This window comes from Geospiza fortis, unplaced genomic scaffold (genome assembly GCF_000277835.1).
Source record: "Geospiza fortis unplaced genomic scaffold, GeoFor_1.0 scaffold10, whole genome shotgun sequence".
NCBI classification, from domain to species: Eukaryota; Metazoa; Chordata; class Aves; order Passeriformes; family Thraupidae; genus Geospiza; species Geospiza fortis.
Window position 1 is genome coordinate 1,720,021 of NW_005054326.1, and position 21,923 is coordinate 1,741,943.

Genomic DNA, 21,923 nt, shown 5'->3' on the forward strand with positions numbered 1-21,923 from the left:
AAAGAGTGGGAATATCTACCAGGTCATTAGTGAACCAGAGTCAACAGTGCCTCTTCTCCTTGTCTCCAGTTGCTAATTAGAGGAGATGACATAGAAATATGTGTTACATATTTTCCTAGCATTATTTCTCCATGTAATCAGTTGTTGTATTTCTCAGTTAATCAGCTGCCTGCAGGAGATGGATTGCTGTTGCTAATTGCCAGTTGGTGGTTCTGTCTACAGTGTGTTTTCTGATAAACTTGGCATGCCAAAAGTACTTGTAATTTCCTGAACTTTAACAGGGCAAACTTAAATTTCCTAGGAAATGGAACTTTCAGCAATTTGTTTTGGAGCACCTTCATGTAACATGGGGAAATTAATTCTCTTCTTCTAACACTCCCACTACAGCTTCTACTGTGTCAGGATGGAGCTCACAGCATTAGCAGAGATTCAGAGAGCAGAGGCTGTTGATCTCAACTGCAAAACTATGGTTCCACCTAATTTTCAGTGATGCATTAATGGCCCTGTCCTCATTAGAAATTGTTGTACTTTAAAAATTATTTATAATGTATTATAGCTGCAGTTGCTCACATGTATTGTGCCTATCTCACACCTTTTGTTTAATGCCTATCCAGCCATTCTAAAAACCAGGACATGGGTTCTGTTTGTACTAAGACTATCTGCAGCCTTACAACAAATAGTTGTTATTGGACGTATATAGCCTTTTCTCTAATTTTAGAATATGAAACATTTTTAATATTAATTTCTCTTTTAACAAGGTCAGAAAAGGTTTTCTTAATGATGAGCCAAAAATTTGTGTAAATTCTCTGTAGTATTCTCTTTTTGTTTGTCACAATAACCCTTCTTTTATTAATTTTTAGATCTTTCAGTGCTTAGCCCTTTCTTTTGTATATGTGTATTAACTTCTTTTCTAAATAAATCAAGTATCCTGTAAATTAATGGTTTGTTTCAGTTCCTGTGAAGAGCCTCTTAATTACATGAGGTCTTTTAACATATTCATTAGGTGGTGGTCCCTGCTCCCAGCAGTGCAGAGACACAGGATCCAGTTATGTCTGCTCCTGCTTTGTTGGCTATCAGCTTCAACCAGATGGTATCACCTGTGAAGGTAAAAGAAATAAAGCCATTGTTTCGATTATAAACATTCTTGTTTTAAAAGAGCAAGAATAGATAGGAAAATACCCAGTGAGAAGAGAGCAGAATATGCTTATGTCAGCTGGGGAAAGAGATGAAGTCATAAAAAGTTTATTTGAATGGAGTGTTGAAATGAGAATTGTGGGGATATGAAGTTAAAGGAGGGTCAATGGAAAAGGTGGAGAATTTAGAATGGAGAAGAAGCAGAGTTTGAATTTGTTGTTGTGAATAAAACCAAAACAGAATCCCTATTCTGTCTTGTAAAAGTGGATTGTTATTGGTAAGGCAGACAAAAATAGAGTAGGATTCTTTAGCTTGTTAAGGGCACAACTGACAGAAAGGATTAATGTTCTGGACTCCATGAGTGGCATGGCAACTGTCAAGGAAGGATTGTTATCTTCTCCCAGAAGAAGAACTGGTTTTCCTTCCCCCCAGAGGGTGTCGGGCACTGCCCAGGCTCCCCAGGGAATGGTCACGGCCCCAAGGCTGCCAGAGCTCCGGGAGCATTTGGACAGCGCTCTCAGGGATGCACAGGGTGGGATTGTCGGGGTGTCTGTGCAGGGCCAGGAGCTGGACTCAATGATCCCTGTGGGTGCCTTCCAAGTCAGCATATTCTGATCTGTGGGATCAAATGAAATGGGTTGGGGTAGAGGTTGCATTTGACTTCAGGCATGTGCAATGTAACATTTGTCCTAAGTCAGTGAGCCCAGGCTCCTGGTTGCTGAGGGATTTGAGCCCTTCCAGGGCACAGCTCACCTTGCCCACCCTCCATAGCTATTCAAGGATGGCAAGTGTTCCAGATGAAGAGTGCCTTTTTCTGTCAGTGACTGGAAATGTAATCTTAAGTATCTCAGATACAAACTTCAGAATATAAAATAAATACTGATGATTGGTCAGATTAACACTAACGTAGTTGGACGTGTGAAAAGGAAGAGCTTTTACGTTTAATACACATGGATGTCAGATTTTCTTATGCATTCAAAGTTAAAATGAAAAAGAAATTCACAAAGGAAATGTCTATCAGTAGCTGTGCAGTAGGAAGTCACAGCTTGGCTCAGAGAGTCCCTCAACCGTATGTTGGTGGGATGCAGAGCAAGGTGAGGATTTCTGAAAGTTTGCCTCATTCATATAGTCACTGTAATCTGACCATGAAATCACTGAGGTTGGAAAAGACCCTAAAGATCATTGAGTCCAACATAAACCAAACACTGCCACCAGCAGACCATGTATACACATCCTAGCTGTAACAACTTTAGACATATCCAGAGACATCACTGACTACTAGACTCAGTCAGATGATGTTGAGTCTCTTCTCTCACTCAGTTAACTTCCTCTTCTTAAATGCAGTGTATCAGCTAGTCCTGGTACCAACAGGGTCCCAATGTCTTTGCTGGCTGATGCCCTGGTGACAGCTGTGTAGCAGGATGTGGATGCGAGGCCAGATCCCCACCTTTGAGTTCAGATGCTCAGAGGAATGCCTGGTTGGAGGTGTGCCCACAGCGAGCCTTCAATCTGCTCTCTTCCCAGGGACACCATGCTTCTTATTTACTCTCTCTTGTTTACTTTTAAATAATTCTGCCTGTTGTAGATATTAACGAATGTATCACGGGGACCCACAACTGTGGGATTGGACAGACCTGTGTCAATACATTGGGATCCTTCCGCTGCCAGCGGGACACGAGCTGCGGCACTGGCTACGAGCTGACAGATGACAGTCGTTGCAAAGGTATGTCCTGTGCACAGAAACCAGCATCTTCCAGGCTTAAGTTAAACACTAAGCACATCATCATGTCATGCTCTTTGGTTTTTGGTAAATACACACATAACTGAGGCACGCACACTTCAAGGACAGCAGTTTTCCCACCTGTCACCTCACAAAAAAACAGATTATGCAGTTGGGTGCTGCTGCAAAGATTTCCAGCAAAGATAATTGCATTTCACACTGGCAGTTTATATTACATGTTAGGAGCTAGTCTGGGGACTAAAACAGGTGATTACCAAGGCCCAGAACTCACACTATACACAATACCTTGGAGATTATTTCTGACTAGCTCCAGTCTGGTCTATGGGATTGATTGCTCATTTGTGAGTGTAGTGCCTAAGTCCTGCTCCTGGAGCATATCTGATGGTTTGGGTGCACCTGAATGAATCAAGTTTGCACAATCTGGAGTGTGAAACAGAGTGTGGCAAGTGGAGCAACCAGCTGATTCAGTTTGAAAATGTGAGGGTAGATGCATCTTTAGAAAAAGAAAGCAAGCTTTTATCCTTAGGAGGTTACAAAGGGATTAATTTCTTAATCACAGCATTCCTAGGGATTTAAAAATGTAAAGGGGTTAAAACCACTGTTCTTGAGTAGCTGTGTTTGAACACAAAGTTAACAGTTCTTCTTACTAAAAAAGTCACTTGCTTCAAGTTCCATCTAGCTTAAAGAATGCTCTTATTGGTATCCGTAACTTCACCTGGCGTGCTGCCTTTACAGAGATATAAATTAGCAGCAAACTCCAGTTGATGTGGAATTGGCTTTCACCATGTCTTTTCCCCCTAAGCTTAGACTGCTTTATAAATAAACTAATTTTATTCCACTGAGTAAATCACCTCAACCAAAATTTTAGGTAAGGTTTTACTGTAGGAACTGATCAGTGATGAATAATAAATAGATTGAATAAAAAAAGCTAATGAACATACTGCAATGCCAAACCTGCAGAACATCACACAGTGTTTTTGAAAGTATCATGGTGTAACTGTGATCCCTTTGAAGTAACTCTTCCATTGGTTTGAATGACATCAGATTTAGGCCAACAAATAGCTTACTGGCAAGTATTAACATATTTCTCTGTTGGAAAAAAAGGAGTACAGATAGTAAATTACACCTGCAATAATGTTAGAAAGTTCTTATCTGGGTACAATATGTTAATAATTTTAATTATTAATGCTATGTTAATAGTGATAAAATAGTCATGTATGGTTTTTAAATTGATCTATGTGATGATTTTAATTTTGTCTTATGTTTTAAATGTAACGAAGAAACCCGGTTAATTCCTGCTAACAATTTTTTTTTGTGATGTACCAGATATTGACGAGTGTGAGACTGGTACTCATAACTGCCCCCCCGATTTTATCTGTCAGAATACTCCAGGATCTTTCCGCTGCCGCCCCAAGCTGCAGTGCATGAGTGGGTTTATACAAGATGCACTGGGCAACTGTATTGGTAAGGCTTGCTCTTGTCTTGGGGAATGCTCAAATGTTGCTGGGAGAAAAGTTGTACTTTCCCTGGATAGGTTCTGAACTGCTCAGGCTGTTCTTATGCTGTGCATGCATTGCTCTTTCCTTGATCCCACAGGTAAGAGTGATGGGTGAAAGCCATTTAAATAAAATATTTAAATTTTAGATCACTATTATTAATGAGATTGTGTTACCTGAGGTGGTTAGCTGCTTAAGTCTCTGGGTGTTTTATCTGAAACAAAATTTGTAAAAAAATTGTCATGTATTTTATCTAACTCTATCCAAACGGTTTTAGCCACAGGTTTGTGAAGAAATCTGTAATTATGTCATCCTCTGGAACACCCTTTGATATTAGTCTGCTTGGTTTTACCGGCATGTAGGACTTTCCAGACCTGTCCCATATTATAGCCCATCTTATTGTGTGTGAGAAGATGGGACACTTATACTGTGGAGAGGAGTTTTACTTTAAAGACTGATGACAATCTTGTCAAGCCAATGCCTTGTTTCCAAGACTCCCCAAAACCAGAATTATAGCCTTCATATAAATGCATTAAAATTACTGGTTTCCAGCAGACTTTATATGGATTTGTCTAATATGACCTACAAATCTATCAGTTACTCCCTTGAGTATTATTTTCAAGTCTCAACTCAACTTTTAATTCCCCCATTGGCATAGCAAGCTTTGGACTTGTGGAACTGGCCGAGCAGCAGCTGCTGCCAAGTTGCATTCATTATCAGCCCCTTGTTCTCCTGTAGAGTTGAAATCTGACACTGGAAACAGACTGAAAACAAAACTGCAGCCTTTAAAACGAGGGGGGCAGTGCCTGTGCACAGCAAGCCCTTTGAAAGCACACACCTGCCACAGGTAGTGCCCGGTCCATGGCAGCTTTTGATTAACTTGCTGTCATGGACATCAGTAAAGCCACATCAATTTGCAGCAGCAATAGTTGTGGCCCATAAAATGCATTTGCTCAAAACATTTAGGCAGTTTCACAGCCTAACTTTATGCACTGGGAATCAAATGCTGCTCTCTGTGGAGCTGAGGGGATTTTGTTGTTGGATTTGTGACTCTGATCATCATGTAGAAGCTAAGAGCTCCATCAGAACACACAGACTAAAGCAGAACTGGTTAAGCTGGTGAACTGAACTGTTGATCAGTATGTTTTGCAGGGACTTTTAAAGGCTTTGAAACAAATACCAGTTCTATACCAAATTTCCACTGCTTTTCAGTGGTATCTATGGCTTTTATACCTCCCCAGACTTCCCTCTGGAAGCGTTGTATCAGTGGAGCGAAAATGTCATGAATAGTTGTCTTCTCCCATAGGCAGAACTTTTCTCTGAAAAGTTCTCATTATGTAAAGTTCTCATTATGTACATCTTACCTTAACTTGAGACCAGAAAGAGTTACACTGACTTGTGCTGTTGTAGATATCAACGAGTGCCTGAGCACCAACATGCCGTGCCCAGCTGGGCAGATCTGTATTAACACTGATGGCTCCTTCACCTGCCAGAGAATCTCACCCAGCTGTGGCCGAGGTTACCATCTCAATGAAGATGGAACAAGATGTGTAGGTGAGTGGCAGTTGGGAAGAAAAAGCAGTTCTAAGAAAATAACTCGCATAAATAATTTATATTTACCAGTTTCTTGCACTTTATGCAGGTTTCTGTCATTCCCACAGTCAATTCTTGATCCTGTTCTTTCCCTCATGGGGGTCCCAGCAAGTGAAGAATGACAAGCATCCACCCTCTGTCCTTCATGAAACCCTACATTTTGAGGAGTAATTATTATCAGCCCCCATAAATGGCATTGGCTGTGACTGCATCAATGGAACAATGCTGTGTGGTCCCAAATCTCCTTAGTACAGGGAAATAACACAAGGTCAACTTAACACCCCACAGAAGCCATTCAAGTGACTCTGAAGAATATAGATGCCTTTGGGTGGGTTTTGAATGAGGTGGTTTTTGCAAAGACAGCCATTTTTGTGTGTGTTTTCAATTTCTATGAGTGGCCTGCAAAGCACTACTGATGACTCTGGATCTCAAACATCTTAGACTAGATGAAAATGTGATCCACAAATATGACTATACATAATAAAACAATTTTGCACCTGAATTCCTCCAAAGATTGCCCGATTACTTCTTTGTTTTCATCCCAAGTCTGTCAGCATTAAGGACACCATAGAGCTAACCTGCTTTGTTACAAATAGTTTGGATTTGTGACTCTGATCTTGTAAAAGCTGAGAGCACGATAACGTCTTGTTTTCTGTTCGAAAACACTTTATAACCACCAGAGGACAAAAAAATATGTTAACATGTTCTTCTCTCAGCCTGCATAGTTAGAAGTGTACTTAAAATCACTTTTTGTTGTAGATGTGGATGAGTGCTCATCCTCCAACCAGCCCTGTGGAGAGGGGCACATCTGTATCAATGCCCCAGGCAATTATCGCTGCGAGTGCAAAGCTGGCTATAGCTTTGATGTCATCAGTAGGACCTGCATTGGTAAGTTGCACCATCAACCTAAATACCTGCAGCCATAGCACTTACAAAATGATCCTCTGTAAAGAATGTTACTGCTCTGTGCATAGCCTCTGTCATCAGAGTGTAGAATTGACTGCTATATTATTTAGCTGGCTCTAAAACCATATTAAAGAACTGCTGGTACTTCAAAGGAAGCTGTATTAGTATTGTCAACATGTTATCTGCTATCCTGCTAAAAGGTAAGGTTATGAGAGTGTGTGTAATTGTTTTCTGTGATATTTTTATAAGCACCTACAGCAAAAGATTCCTTTGGAAGATCAAAGCAACTTTCTCCTGTACAGATCTAATCCAATTATACTCTGGCGTGCTTCTAAATGAGCATTTTGAGGACATCTTCTCTCTTTAGTATGAAATTTAAATCTGGAAAACAACAATCAAACTTTTATAATCACGTTCTTGTCCAGACTGGTGTTGCAGTGAGGCAGCCCATCCACAGAGCTCTCTGTGTGTTTGTCATTGCAGATATCAATGAATGCAGGCGCTACCCAGGCCGCCTCTGTGCTCACAAGTGTGAGAATACTCCTGGCTCCTACTACTGCACTTGTACCATGGGCTTCAAACTTTCAGCTGATGGCAGGTCCTGTGAAGGTATGGCTGTCAGTTATGGAGTGTGACAAACAGCTCTGTCTCCCTGATTTTTTAAGTTTTTCTAAGCCTTCTGATGTTTACATTCTTGTAACGAACTTTCACACACACTTTATGTAAATAACTTATTGTTTTGCATTCTTTTATGGAGGAGGAGAAACTTGATGGGCTGTTGGTTTGTCCAGTGTCATTGGAGAGGTGACACTGTCACCCTCCAATCCACTGTCACTTTTGGAAATCTATAAATGTTGGAGTCAGAAATTAAAAGTGCTCTTTTCACCTTGGAAGAGCTGTGTGTCTGCATCATGTTATTTTGTGTCCTATAGTGACACAGCTCATTGCTCTTTTAGCTGTTTTTTTATTTTTTCATTTTACTTTTACTTTTTTAGTTTTTATTTTTTTATTTTATTTGCTGTTTTTTTTATTTTACCTTGCAAGACTGCACTGGAATGGCATGAGAAATCATCCCAGTGCAGTCTCTCTGATTACATGGATGCTGCTGTGCTTAGTCGAGGCCACTGTAGCCCACAGTTTGAATATATCAACCTTAGCCTGCATCATTTGGCAGGGCAGGATAACACAGCCTCAAGCTGCCCCAGGGAAGGTTCAGGCTGGATGAATCAGGAAGAATTTCTTCCCTGAAAAGGTGGTGAGACATTGGAGTTCTCAGGAAGGTGGTGGAGTCCCCCTCCTGAAGGTGTCTGAGGAACACCTGGACATGGCACTCAGTCTGGGTGGCAAGGTGGGGCTTAGTCACAGGTTGGACTCAATGGTTTTGGAGGTATTTTCCAGCCTGAATGGATCTGTGATTCTGTGATGCAGCGGTGTATGAGTCTGCTTTTGCTGCACTTTGAAGGGTGATTTAACTCAATCAGGTTCAAAATCTTCAAAACCAGACTTGCTGATATCCAGACACAAAAATGTGTTGGCGTAAAGATTCCCTCCCAGTCTCACACCTTGAAGTACAGGAGGAAATTATAGCACAGTGCAAATTAACCTATACTGCCTGTTAAGGGTAACACACTGAGAGTCCCCTATTTCCAGGTTACTCAGTGACATGTGCCATCCTTTTTTAGTTAAAAACAATTACCTTCCAAAATTTTGTCTCATTCCAATACTAGGAGTGATGAACATTGCAAGAAATTTGGGGTTCAGGTGTATAACTCTGCCTTTCAGATTTGAATGAGTGTGAGAGCAACCCCTGTAGTCAAGAGTGTGCCAATGTGTACGGCTCCTACCAGTGCTATTGCCGCCGGGGGTTCCAGCTCAGCGACATCGATGGCATCTCCTGTGAAGGTGAGCCCTGTGGTGCTCCCTCCTTATTCTTGCTGTAACAAACATGAGCAATTCCATGGAATTTTTTTCATTTTAACATTTTAGTCTCTTCGGTATTTTCTTTATTTTCTAACTGTATTTAATGAAGGTGTCCCGCCCATGTCCTTTTCAAGAGGCATCTCTTTTGTATGTGTGCTGTCATTTTTGCTGTTCACACTGAATTGTAGCTTGGCACACTATTGTAATTTGACAGAAATTTGTCTTTTTCCTGAGGAACCACCAGAATTTCTAGCGTTCAGCAAGTGGAGATATGAGCATATTTATGTGTTACATATGTGATACATGATATCACTAGGTAATATTTTACATATCCTCTTTTTGTGGCTGGTTGTGAAATAATGTGTTCTCAAATACAAGGAGGATGAGGGTGTGACCTCATGGACAAGATCCTGAGCTTGGACTTAGGTCTCCAAGACTTACTAAACAGTGAGGCCTTGGGCAGAACACCTAATGTTGATTTCCTTTTGTAAAAACAAAGATAAAACTATTCCTCTCCTTCCCTTTTATAAATCACTACAATACATGTCACTGTAAAGTGCTTGCTCTTGTCCATTACTTTGTCTCTTGGGCTCTCATATAGCTTTTCATTTTCTTCAGAGTTCCGTTTATTCCTGAAAGCCTTTGCTATTTAGATGTTGTTGGCTAGAGCCACACCTATCTGATGATCTTCTTCATTGCCCAGAAATTAGAATCATCAAATTGTATAATTGTGAAGCTCATAGCAGGAGCACTGTTCATGTGCACTGGGCTGAATGTCATGAACACATAGAAAATTAGTGGTGTTTTTTTTTTTTCCTTGCAGATATTGATGAATGTGCTCTGCCCACTGGAGGACATATCTGTTCCTTTAGATGTGTCAATATTCCTGGGAGCTTTCAATGTACTTGTCCCTCCACTGGGTACAGGCTGGCACCCAACGCACGCAACTGCCAAGGTGGGTTCAATAACTGCAGGGAGACCTCATGCATTGTGGAATTCTGACAAGTTATAGCAGTTTCCTTTGATATTATAGGTAATACAGTACATATCAGCTCGACATCTGAAGAAATCAGTCTTTTATAACAAATATACAGGAAATTTCAGTTACAAAGTAATTCAGCAGAGACTACTTTTAAAAAAATTAAATAATTATTTAAAAAATTCTTACAATGAAAATTCCAATGGTAAAATGCTATGAGTTATTATAGCCATTAAAAGGAAATATCCTGCTGTAAACATCAGCAAATATTTAGGTCTTGTCCACTTAGTGGCACTGCTGCTCTTCCTTTTCTTCTTCTTGCTGGTTGGTTGGGTCAGTGTTCTTCTTTTCTGTTCTTCTTCCCTCTGCTTGCAATCCTGTAGTCATGTTTAATTGCACACCATGTTCTGCAGTACCTGATAGGATACTGGCTGCATCTTGAGTACTGTGTTCAGTTCTGGCCCCTCAGTTTAGGAAGGACATTGAGATGCTTGAGTGCATCCAGAGGGGGCAATGAGGCTGGAGAGGGGCTTGGAACACAAACCCTGTGAGGAATGGCTGAGGGAGCTGGGGGTGTTTAGCCTGGAGAAAGGAGACTCAGAGGTGACCTTATTACTCTCCACAACTCCCTGAAGGGTAGTTGTAGTCAGGTGAAGTTGGTCTCTTTCTCCAGGCAGCAACTGACAGAATGAGAAGCCACAGTCTTAAATTGCATCAAGGTAAATACAGGTTGGATATTAAAAAAAGTTTTTCACAGAAAGAGAGATAAAGTTCTGGAATGGCCTGTCTGGGGAGGTGGTGGAGTCACCATCCCTGGATGTGTTTAAAAAAGTCTGGATGTGGCACTGGGTGCCAGGGTTTAGTTGAGATGTCAGGGCTGGGTTGGACTCAATGATCTTGAAGGTCTCTTCCAACCCAGTCATTCTGTGATTCTGTCATTGTCTGGCACCTGCAAGGAGAGGAAAAGCCTGTGTTTAACCCACACCCCTATTTCCCTTTGGCAGATATTGATGAGTGTGTTGCAGAAAGCCACAACTGCTCTTTCAACGAGACCTGCTTTAACATCCAGGGCGGCTTCCGCTGCCTGTCCTTGGAATGTCCCGAGAATTACCGCAAGTCAGGAGACACGTAAGTACCTTCTTTCGCAAGGTGGCACCATCTCCTCGCTGTCATGCCACTGCTGGCTGAGCACAGAGCAGTTTCTAGCAAATATGTACTTTGTTGGCAGGCCTACCCTATGTTTTGCACACTCAAGTCTGGTTTCTTTCTCGTGCTCCTCTTTCTAAGAAAAAAGATACTCCCTTAAAAAATGCCATGTGTCAGTAGTTTGCACCATAATGATCTCCAGAGCCATAGGCAGATACTCTCTGTCTGGTTCCCTTTCAAGGCAGCCTGATAGGAGGGCTCCACTAGGCTTTGAAATCCTTGGCTTTTATTTCAGAATCACACAGTCTTTCCTTACCTTCACACTTCAGCCAAAGGCTTCTTTTTAGCTGCCTCTCTGAATTCTCACCTGTACTGTTGCAAAGCATTGCAAGAATGTCTTATTTTTGGTACCACTTAATTGAATTCTAGAATATTAAGGGGTTAGAATGGACCTTAAAAATCATCTAGTCCCAACCTTCTCTGCCATGTACAGGTGAGACATGTCCCACTAGACCAGTTTGCTCAAGGCCATATCCAAACTGGCCTTGAGCACTGCCAGGGCTGGGGCGTCCACCTCATTGGCCAACCTGTTCCAGTGTCTTATCTTCCTCACAATAAAAAATTTCTTCCTAATATCTTACATAAATCTCCCCTCTTTCAATTTGCATCCAATTTTCACCTGTATTAAAAACCTGGGAATCCTAGGAAGGGTGGTATATTAGCTGCAGCTCACAATTGTGTCTCTAATCTGGCTCATTCTGGTGTAGAAAACAGGAGACAGCTCTGGGAGAAGGGGCAGCTGGCAGCTCTTTTATGCCCATCAAATAGTGCCAACAGAGAGGAGAAGTTGTTGCAAGCTCTCAGCTGTGCAGCTAGAGTTTATGGCTGGTGAAAGTGATGCTTTTCCGCCTGCTCTGTGGCTTTCTGGCCACCCTGTACTCCAGCAATTCCTCCAAAGGCTGCTTCATGGTCCCCCCATGTGCCCTATACTCAGGTAAGTGTGAGCTCCACCAGCCAGGGAGGAAAGCTGACAAATCACATTTGTTATCAGCCCACTGTTGCTTTTCCCAGTCAGTGTTGGTATGGGCACCATCTGTCAGACAGACCTGAGTACTCGGTGCCTCCTCTGAGGAACGAAGCCAGCACTGATCTCCATCTCAGGGATTTTGTGGGGATCAGTTAGTTTGCATTTAAGCTTTTGTCTTTGAAATGTCATACAAGTGGCACAGCAGATGTATTTGATCAGAATGCTGGAGAGGAAGTTCATGGTGTAAACCCAGCTATTTATAAAATATGCTTGTGTTCTGGGAAGGGTAGTAGGAATTAAATTTTAAATTAAATTTGTCACATCAGTGACCAAGCAGCGCCTCATGATGCAGATGTTCTCTTTATTTGCAATACTGTGGGTTCATTGGTATCCTAATTTTAAAAAAAGTGAAAAAAGTGCATTGTGCAATGGGCCACTAGGCAGAATTAGCAGATTTCTGCTCTTACAGACATTCCTGCATTGCAGAGTTCAGTTTATAAAATACACATCACACGGCTTCCATTTCATTTTCTCTCTTATCTGTATTTGACTTCATTGGCTACATGGCATCTTCTGGGAAAGCAGTAGAGTGTCTGAATGTTTTTCTGTGTCTAGGTTGTTGGCCTCTGTAATGGCTTTCTCTGCCTAACTCAGACCTACTCATAGGGTGAGATCCTTCTGATGTGCTCAGGCTATAATTAGGCTGAGTCAGACACAAATCCTGCAGCTGTTCAGTGAAATTCTAATTATTTTAATTCCTTTAGTCATTATCTTGTTGGATTTATTTGGTTTTCCCCTCTGAACAGCTACAGATAGTTACTAAATGTATTGCTGGAAAGATGTTTGCATAAAACAAAGAGAAGGTGAGCCCATTGTTGTCACTGGTGAAGAGCAGTGGGTTCCACAGGTGCTCTCATTCTCAGCTGGATATCAGTGTTACACCAGAGTGCAGGAATCAGGGTTTATGGGGGGATTACCTGGTGCTCACTGGGGAGCAGTTCATAAGACAGCTCTTTAGCACCCTTTTCACATCCCAACTACTTTACATCTCCTTGACTGAGTCAGTTTTGCATTTGTACCCCAGCAGGGCTGATAGCCAGCATATCTTTTTTACGTTCTTCATGATAACAACATTAAATTGCTTTTTCATTCAGGCTCTAAAATCAAAGCAGCTGGCTTCTTATCTCACCTAGTACAGATACAATTTTTTCTCTCCTTTTTATTCAAAACACATTCCAGTTTCACCAACTTGGCACATCATAAGAAAGACAACTTATTTTTCCATTCCCATCAAGCTGGCACCTCAGGAAATTTTTTCACCCCGTCCCCCATTATTTTCTTTGGAATAGCTATAATTTAATAGGCCTCAGTCCTGTAAATCCACATTTCCTTATTCTTATTTTTCCTTAAAATCCTTATGTACAGGCAACAGCACTCAGTGATCCAGAAGCTTCTTTACCCAGTACCTGTAAAGCAAAGGTTTTTGCCTGGTGGCTGTTGCAGTGGCAATTGCCATCAGGTGAAGTAGGAAAGGAGGAAACACTCTGTGTTATCTTCCTCAAAGACAACAAAATCCCTGGCTTGATCTAAATGGTAACAATTTTATAGAAGGCCTTATCTCTTTTACTTAAATTCTGCTTTTTGTTTTTCATTGATCAATCTATAGGCTTGGGATTTTCCCCGGGGTTAGATAAGATCTGCTGCTCCTCATAATACAACTTAACTTGCTGCACTGCCTTGCCAAACAGTTTTTGTTTTCAAATTGCATAACAATTAACTTCTCTTTATATGGCATTGAAGTCTAACATATGTAATATTTAAGCCAAGAAAAATAGTAGAAAAGATAAAGAAGCATTTATGGCAACATGTCAGATGTGTGCTGCATTGAGCCAAATGGGGAACTATTTCTATTTTCTAGACATGTCTGTGCATATTATTAAGGCTGCCTGGTGCTTATCATTATTAGGACATGTTTTTAACTCCTTAAAAGTTTGCCAAAATGTAACCAATGGCTGAAATTTTACATGCCAGGTGTCTGACTCAGGCTCAAGTTTTGGCAAATTTCACCCAGAGCAGTTCACCCATTTCCAAGAACAAGTGTAGAGAGGAACACACTGGTATGTGTGTTTTAAAGACATTTTGGTGATTTATTTTTTAAATTTATTTTAACAGTTTGCTGTCATGTTATGGAGCAGAAATCTGAAATTTGCTATGAAATTGCTTTTGCACCAAAATCCTCTGAAACCTTTAAAATTACAAACTTTGTAAAGCTTGTAAAATTGCATTCAGCCTTTTTTAAGAAATTAAGACCTTGATGGGTAAACCTAATCCACTCCTCTATGCCAAAATAGGCTCAGACATACCTGGAATCTTTCTGAGAGTTCTTTTTCTTCAAGTCCTTGAAGGATAAGGATTTCTTAGCAATCTGTATTTGTGTTTGGCTATCTCCCTCACTGTAATTTAATTCTTCCTATCAATAGAGAGGTCTTCTTCTTCCATCAGCAAAGAGTTCACTTCTGATTTAGTGGTCCTGAGCTTCCTCTTGCTCTTCAAAGCAGTCTGAGACATGCAGATCCAGCTCCACAGGCTGTCTGAGCCTGCTCCCACATAAAGCCAGAGGAGAGGAGCCCAGTCTGTCCTGGGCCAGGTGCTGCCTGCCTGGACAGCCCCAACTCCATGGATAAGTGAGATGTTTCTAGCATGGGTGAGAGAGGAGACACCTTGGTAAGAAAAAAATGAGAAGAAAATGAAAACTTGGAGATGATAGGTTGAATTTACGGGGGGAAGGATCTGAAGGTATGTCAAGGTGAGGAGAATGAGTCTGGGAGATGCTTCAGGGGTAGCAGGGAAAATGGGGTAAAACTATAAAGGGGCAACCACGGGGGTCAGGTCCTTATGGTCAAGGGTGGCTGATTCCAGGGAACTGATGACAGGACAAGAGGAAATCTGGAAGAATTTTTTCACTGAAATGGTGGTCAGGCATTGGAAGGGGCTGCCCAGGGAGGTGGTGGAGTCCCCATTCCTGAAGGTTTCCAAGGAATGCCTGCCTGGATGTGGCACTCAGTGCTCTGGTCTTTGTGACAAGGCTCTGGGTCACAGGCTGGATCTGGTCTTGGAGGTATTTTCTATCCTTAATGATTCCATTATTCCATTCCAGATTTGGATGGGGGCCATCAAAGGAAGTAATAATTTGGGATGGCCATACAAAGATGCTGAGGGAAAGGATCTGTGCTTTGGGTCTAGGGCTGTGAGGTGGAAACTCAGAGAACGAAGTGTAAGCCAGGAGAGAATGGAGCAGGAGGAGGACTGGCACTGGCTGAGTAGATAGCCCTGAGTGAGAAACAAGGGCCATGGGCTAGGAAAGGGGATAGGAAGCAGAAACTAGATTAGGAAAGACAGATGAAGGGGACAAGGATAGGATGTAAAGGCTCAGTGCTGAGGGCAAAGAGAACATAGTTCTGTCTCCTCTACAACTTGAAATGTCCTAGAGACTATCTCCAGACAGCAGGAGCATAGAGAGCACTTGTCCATCCTCATTACCACTCTGCTGTATCCTGTTTCTCTTCCTGAAGTGGGGCTCCAGATTCTCCTCTGGTTAAGGATGGTCTGAGAAGACCAACCACCAGTTGGTTTCATTCCCTTAAAGTTCTGCTCTGTTTAAGACAAAAAACACCTTCCCTGCACAGCTGATCATTGGCATCAATGTCCATGATGTGGCAATGGCTCACTTGGACCTCATGGTGTGGTGCAACCTGCTGAAAAGGAGTGCACACCAACAATAGCATGAGCAAGAGGAATGTTTATTTTTTTCCACTTTGCAATGGAATATATTCTAGGAGGCCTGGAAGGCTGTTGCAGCTCTGGAAATCTGCAGCATAGGAAGTGTAGTGAGGGTATAGTTCACTAATAAAACCTGGTTAGTTGTTCAGCATGTTGAGTTGGTTTCCCTGTAGGAAGTAAGCTGTAAGGCCATAAATCTTGCTAATAGAAAGTTTGTTTTCCTTCAGCACGTGAGGAATTGCTGCATACCACTCAGCTCCTTTGAGCACAATGAAGTGAAAATCTGACTCAGAAATTAACGTGAGGGAAGGCACAAAATATTTTTCTCCTTGTTTTTCTGTTACAAAATGTTGTATTTATTATCTGCAAATGGAATCCCTCCAGTTTTGGCAGTTTTCATTTATCAGTGTTTGGTACATGAAATTCAAACTGGGAGTAATTCTTTGAAACCAGTTATTTCAGCCACATAAATAAACATGATGGAACAGAGTAGAAAGTGAGCTAAACTAACTGGATGCAAATTCAGGAATAAGCATTTAGCAGCAGTATACACTTACTTTTGTAGCCCATGCACCTGATTTCAGAGTTTTTCAAAGACTGCAAATATATAATAATATAATATATAATAATACTGCAAATATAAAACTGCCCCTGGGCTCTGGGCTGGTTTTCTCTGGTAGCACTTTCTGCCTCCTCAGCACTCCCTTGGCTCTGTCCTGTGGCTCACAGAGCCGGGGCAGGACACAGGAGCTGTGCAGGCAGCTCACCCATCCCAAGGAGCCACAGGGCTTGGGCTGCTCCCTCAGGAGCTGCAGCTTGCTGCATTCCCCCTCCATGTGATTTCCTGCTGCCCACTGCAGTCTAGAGAGGGTTGAAATGCTCTTTGCTCCTCGCCTTTGTGCTGTGTGACCCCAGAATGAACTCTGGCTCTTGAAAGCAATAATATTTGCCATCTCTCCTCTGTGGTTATTTGAGGGAACAATTATTGCACATAAACTGAACATACAGTGCAGTTTGCAGTGCATACCACCAAAGCATGAGATAAAGGATGATGAATTTTGAATAATTTTAGCTCCTAGCTGCAGGCACACATCTATCTTCACAAATAACTCTCTGAATCCACAGGACATCCTTTTCCAAGTCCTCAAAAGCTAGAAGCTTTGGGTTTTTGTTGACCTAAAAAATTTTGGCCATAATTTAAAAATGTGTTTTACGTTTATAAAATAATAAGGGAGAGCACCTTTATGAGAGTGTAAGTGCTCATAAGCATGTACATGCCTCTAAGAAGTTGTACTTGAAGAAAACATTTCCAACTAAGGAATGAAGTGTCTCAACTTGCTCCATGATTTCAGCAAAACCAAGTAGCCTCATGATTTTAACAACACCAAATAATTCTCCTCAGTGGAGTTATTAATGACGTTTCAGAAAAGAATGCAGAGCTCTCCATACCTGAAAATACTTCAAGAGTATCCGCACCTAATTAGCTGGCCATCCTGTGAGGACTTGTGCATGATCTTTGAACACATGAATAAAACTAAGAATGCATTCAAATCTTCAAAGAATTGCTTCAAAGAACCACATTTGTTTGCAAGTAGTATTAAAAGAAAACATGCAACACATTAATTGAAGAACTGAGGGTACTTTTAATTAGTCTTCTTGAAAGTGCTGATTTTGCATATAACAAGAAGTTCCTGGAATTCAGATCACCATGCATTGGCAACAAATTGGGGCTTGCTCATGAACCACAGCTCTGTTGGTAGCAGATCCTGCTGATAGGAGCTCAAACTCACGTCAGAATAAAGTAATGAAACGGACACTCAGATTTCCTTGAGGTGGTAAGAAACAAACCCTGCTTTTATGCTGGAGCATTTCTTGGTAAAGAAAGAAATCTTTAAGGTTCCAAAATTCCAGCCGGTGGAGCAAATACTGCTCGGAGTGGAGAGACTCTTGCATATAATTTAATTGATTCATAGTTTTGCATGAGGCAAGTTTGGAGCTAAATGCTGAACCTGATCATGATGAAATTTTGCAAAGTCATCATCCAGCTGAGATTGTTGTTGTCTACCTTTACTTCCACACACCTGCCTGACAGGATGTTTGGATACCTGTGTGGTGATTTGGGCATATCTTTAACCTGAAATGCATACAAAATTGCCCAGTGAGCAATCCTTTACACACTTCTCAAACCCACCAGGTACCATGATGTCAGATCTTCATTAATGTGTTCATAAACTATAACACCCTTAAACAGCAGTGACTTGGATGCCCACAGCTGTCTGCTGTATTTTCTGGACAAAGTTTACTTCTGTCTGGAACAGAATGCATGAAGATTGTGACTGCTAATGTGGAGGTTTGTGGCTCCCTGCCAGCCTGTATGGGTGATCTCTTGCTGGTGCTCTGGGTTTTTCACTGGGACACAGTGCTGAGGGAATGAAAAACAGAGAGCAAACTCTTCTCTCACCAAAAAGTCACGGGGAATCATTCCCACGACTTAGGGCTATGCGGGAGGAGACTGAATGTATAGGACATGCTGGAGACATCAGACCATTGGATCTTGTTTTCAGGGCTTGCCTAGATGGGTGTTAGACTGACTCTGGTTGGTTCTGATAGCACAGAGCAGTATTTATGCCATATCAGCAGGAAAAGGTTCATCTTCAGAGACCAACTCCTTGGACATTCATGGTTTTCAGAACACTTCACTCAGTCTTAAAATACAGCCAGACATCCCAAGTAAGACACAGACAACTCCCTTACCATTCAGAATCTCTTCCTCTACTGAACATATGTCCAATCAGCAAAAGAATAAAACTTGGAGGGGAAAACAGTGGCAGTGTTCTCCCAGGGGGTCTTGGCTGACGTAAATGAAAATAAACTCTCACCCCTGCTGAGGTGCCAGACTTGATCCATCTGTGCCTGCAGAGCGAGGGCAACACTTCTGACAATGGCAGCTCTTCTCCCAAAGCCCCAGCTGCAGGCAAGTTCATCCTTATTGAATTCCTGTCCCTTTGCAATATGAGTGAGGTGCCAGGCTGAAGAGTGGATGCAGGATGCAAGTCAGCCTATCTTTTCCCACCCCCAGTGCCCCTGCTCTCCCTCCCACTCGCTAAATGTGCGCTAATCTTCCTCTTGTCTTGTGTTCTCACTTTTCTTGCAGTCGCTGTGAGCGCTTGCCTTGTAATGAAAATAAGGAGTGCCAGAGCCTGCCCCTGAGAATAACCTACTATCACCTCTCTTTCCCCACCAACATCCAAGTACCCACCGACATTTTCCGCATGGGCCCTTCCAATGCTGTCCCTGGGGATAAAATTCAGCTGTCCATCATCAGCGGGAACCAGGAGGGGTTTTTCACCACAAAAAAAGTGAACAACCACAGTGGCCTTGTGGTCATGCAGCGTCAAATCACAGAGCCCAGAGACCTTCTTCTGACAATCCAAATGCGACTGTCCCGTCATGGAACTGTCAACACATTTATTGCCAAACTTTTTATCTTTGTCTCTGCACAGCTTTGATCCCTAACTTACAGTCATCACTGGCTACTCTTTCTCTTCCAAGAGTAGCTTTTTCCCCCCCCCGATTTTAATAAAGTTTTAGTTCATCTGTTGCATGCTGCGCTTGCATTTTATTTGCCATCATCATTACAGTTTTCCATTTTCCCCTATAACTGAACATCTTAATTTGTGGAGATTCTTCTGTGTACTCTGCATCATAATACAAAGCAGAAGTTGGTATCTAAGGATTCATTACCTGAGCATCCTGAGGACTGAAAGCTATTAATTTACTTCACACAGTAGGGGAGTCAACTGATCATACACAGTTACGTAGGGCTAAATTTTTCAAAGAAAATAGGTACATATTTTGAAGTGTCTCAACTGAGACATCTCTAGAAAATTTCATCGCTTATGTGGCAAATAGTGTGGATTTTCTGGAAATCTGTTAAAAGGGCATAATTTGGACCCTTAGGACCCCTGAGGTGGGTCAGTATAAAAGTGTGCAGCCAGATTCTCAAGCTGTCCTATTTATTGTTGCTCTGTTGTATCCCGTGAGCTAATGCTGATTTCCACCAGGTACAGATCCCAGTTCTAGCTTCTAAGAATGGCACAAAAGCTAATCTCCTCTAAAGAACATTTATTTGAGAGATATTTCATCTTTCTTTCTGTGGAATTTTTGCTGAATGGAAAAACTAATGACAGGGCAGAACAGCGATCAACTTCATAACAGCATTCAACTAATAGCAGAGAGCCCCTTTCTGTTTCACAGGCTATGTCCTGACACGTTCCCATCTACAGGAACATTTGAAAAAGATATTTGATTTGACCCATAACACTTTCATCTCTCCAGCTTTCATATTAAAGCTGATAAATTTTGACCAGTAAAGACTTTATCCACAACTACCATCACACCAAACCATTAGTGCTCTGAAAAGTCAGTCAGAATTCCAATATCCAAATCTTTCTTCCTTTGCTTTGACTTTCTTTGTTTACTTCTAAGCAGTCAAGAACAATACAGCTGGAATGTCTTTGGAATTCTTTTGTTTTCTGAGCTGAAAGAGGATTTATTTATTACACAGAGTCCTTGTGCTGATAAATATTAAAAGTTCACTCCCAGAGATATGATCCAAAAAATTAATGTCCTACACTACCCCGGGCTCAGGTGTCTCTGCTGCTCATTAGACAGGCAGAACAGTCATTCCATAGAAGAACAGGGAATAATCCATGTGAATGCACCTGTAGAAAAAATATCTCACCATGTAAGTGCTGACAGCACAGTCAGGGTACAAGGGTGGAAACTGGGAACCTTCTAAAGCAAGATCATGAGCCTCAATCACCTGAGCCCAAGGAATGACTCCTGGATGCCTGGATCAGGGCAGGATTGCAGCACTCTGCCAGAGTATCACATGTTCCCCAAGGCAAAGTTTATCACAGCTGGCTGACAGGAGTTCAGGTCTCATAAGCAATGCCAGTGTTTAATAAGCCTGTTGACACATCCTTGTAAAGGTGCCAGAAGCTGCCAGTGGGGAGAGAGTCCCAGGTTTAAATACTGAGAGCACAGCCCATGTCACTTGGGCTAGTGGGGTTAATTACTGCCACAGAAGAAGATGATTATATCTAAATGTTCTCTGGTTACCAGTTCCTTATGAGGCCATAGTGAAGTAGGATAAATATTCAAAAATAAATTTTTGCAGACATTGATATATATATTTTTGGGGCATTTTTGCAAACATTAATATATCTATTTTTTGGGCAGGAAAATAAGGGAGTTTGAGAACATAACCCTCAGTGTTGTAAAATGCTGCCACATTAATTGTATTTAGCAAGGAATTCCAAGAGCACAAAGCTCACTTTGCCCTGTGTCAGATGCTTGAATGCTGCAGTGTCACTGGGACTTTCAGGAGCATGTAGGTAATTACATAGTGCTATTTATATTTTCCAAATGAAAATGAAATCACAGCTCCTGGTCCAAAGAACTTACTGACTGAATCTAAGAGACAATATGAAAAGGAGTCATACCAGGACCTTAGAAGAATGAAAAGATTATACTCTGGAAATAATCAGAGCAGCTGAGCTGTTTCTTAACTTTCTTCTCTCTAAATGAAAATGCCCAAAGGGAAGATGACCTCCAAAGCTGTAATTTGTGCTAGAGGCAGAAAACTTGAAGGAAAGGTACAAATAAAAAGGTTCTCATCGCTGAGGAAGAAACTTTTGCCAGTCATAGTCCCCATGGTAGAACATGAGCAAAATGGAAAATATCAGCTAATCAGAAGATTAAATGCATAGATGATGTGTAAGGATAAAATTATTAAGTATTATGAGAACAGAGCATATAATTTATAGGAAATATCAGGATTTTAAATAGATGTTAGTTGTGAAAGAAGTTACTCCAGGTCAGAGACCTCCAAAAGATGAAGCAATGAGAGAACAAAGTGTTATCAACTGCACTTTGGATATGCTGGCATGAGGCAATTCGCAGGGATAGCAAAAGAAAGGTGATCAGAGAGTGAGTATAATGAAAGAACAAATTCCAGTTTAGCAGTGTAGACAGAGCATGCTAAGAAAAACCCCCCAAGTTAGTGGACTTTGTAAGAGGAGAGACAAAAGGTGCAAAGAAATAGAGTTGACACAGACATTTATCTGTCACATGTGTGGTTATGAGCTGGATGGATCTGTAAACTCAGTTTAGATGAGGGCTAACACAAATCACTTG

General features: G+C 41.6%; 1 protein-coding gene across 1 annotated transcript in view; it reads left to right on the forward strand.

Moving 5' to 3' along the window:
• Window positions 1–21,923, forward strand: part of FBLN1 (fibulin 1) — a 61,910-nt gene that overhangs the window by 23,448 nt on the left and 16,539 nt on the right. The window contains exons 6-14 of the mRNA XM_014307017.2: window positions 1,004–1,105; window positions 2,720–2,857; window positions 4,202–4,339; window positions 5,782–5,925; window positions 6,724–6,852; window positions 7,354–7,479; window positions 8,653–8,772; window positions 9,614–9,745; window positions 10,774–10,897. Of these exons, the coding sequence (XP_014162492.1) occupies window positions 1,004–1,105; window positions 2,720–2,857; window positions 4,202–4,339; window positions 5,782–5,925; window positions 6,724–6,852; window positions 7,354–7,479; window positions 8,653–8,772; window positions 9,614–9,745; window positions 10,774–10,897 (1,153 nt within the window). The remainder of the gene's footprint in view (window positions 1–1,003; window positions 1,106–2,719; window positions 2,858–4,201; window positions 4,340–5,781; window positions 5,926–6,723; window positions 6,853–7,353; window positions 7,480–8,652; window positions 8,773–9,613; window positions 9,746–10,773; window positions 10,898–21,923) is intronic.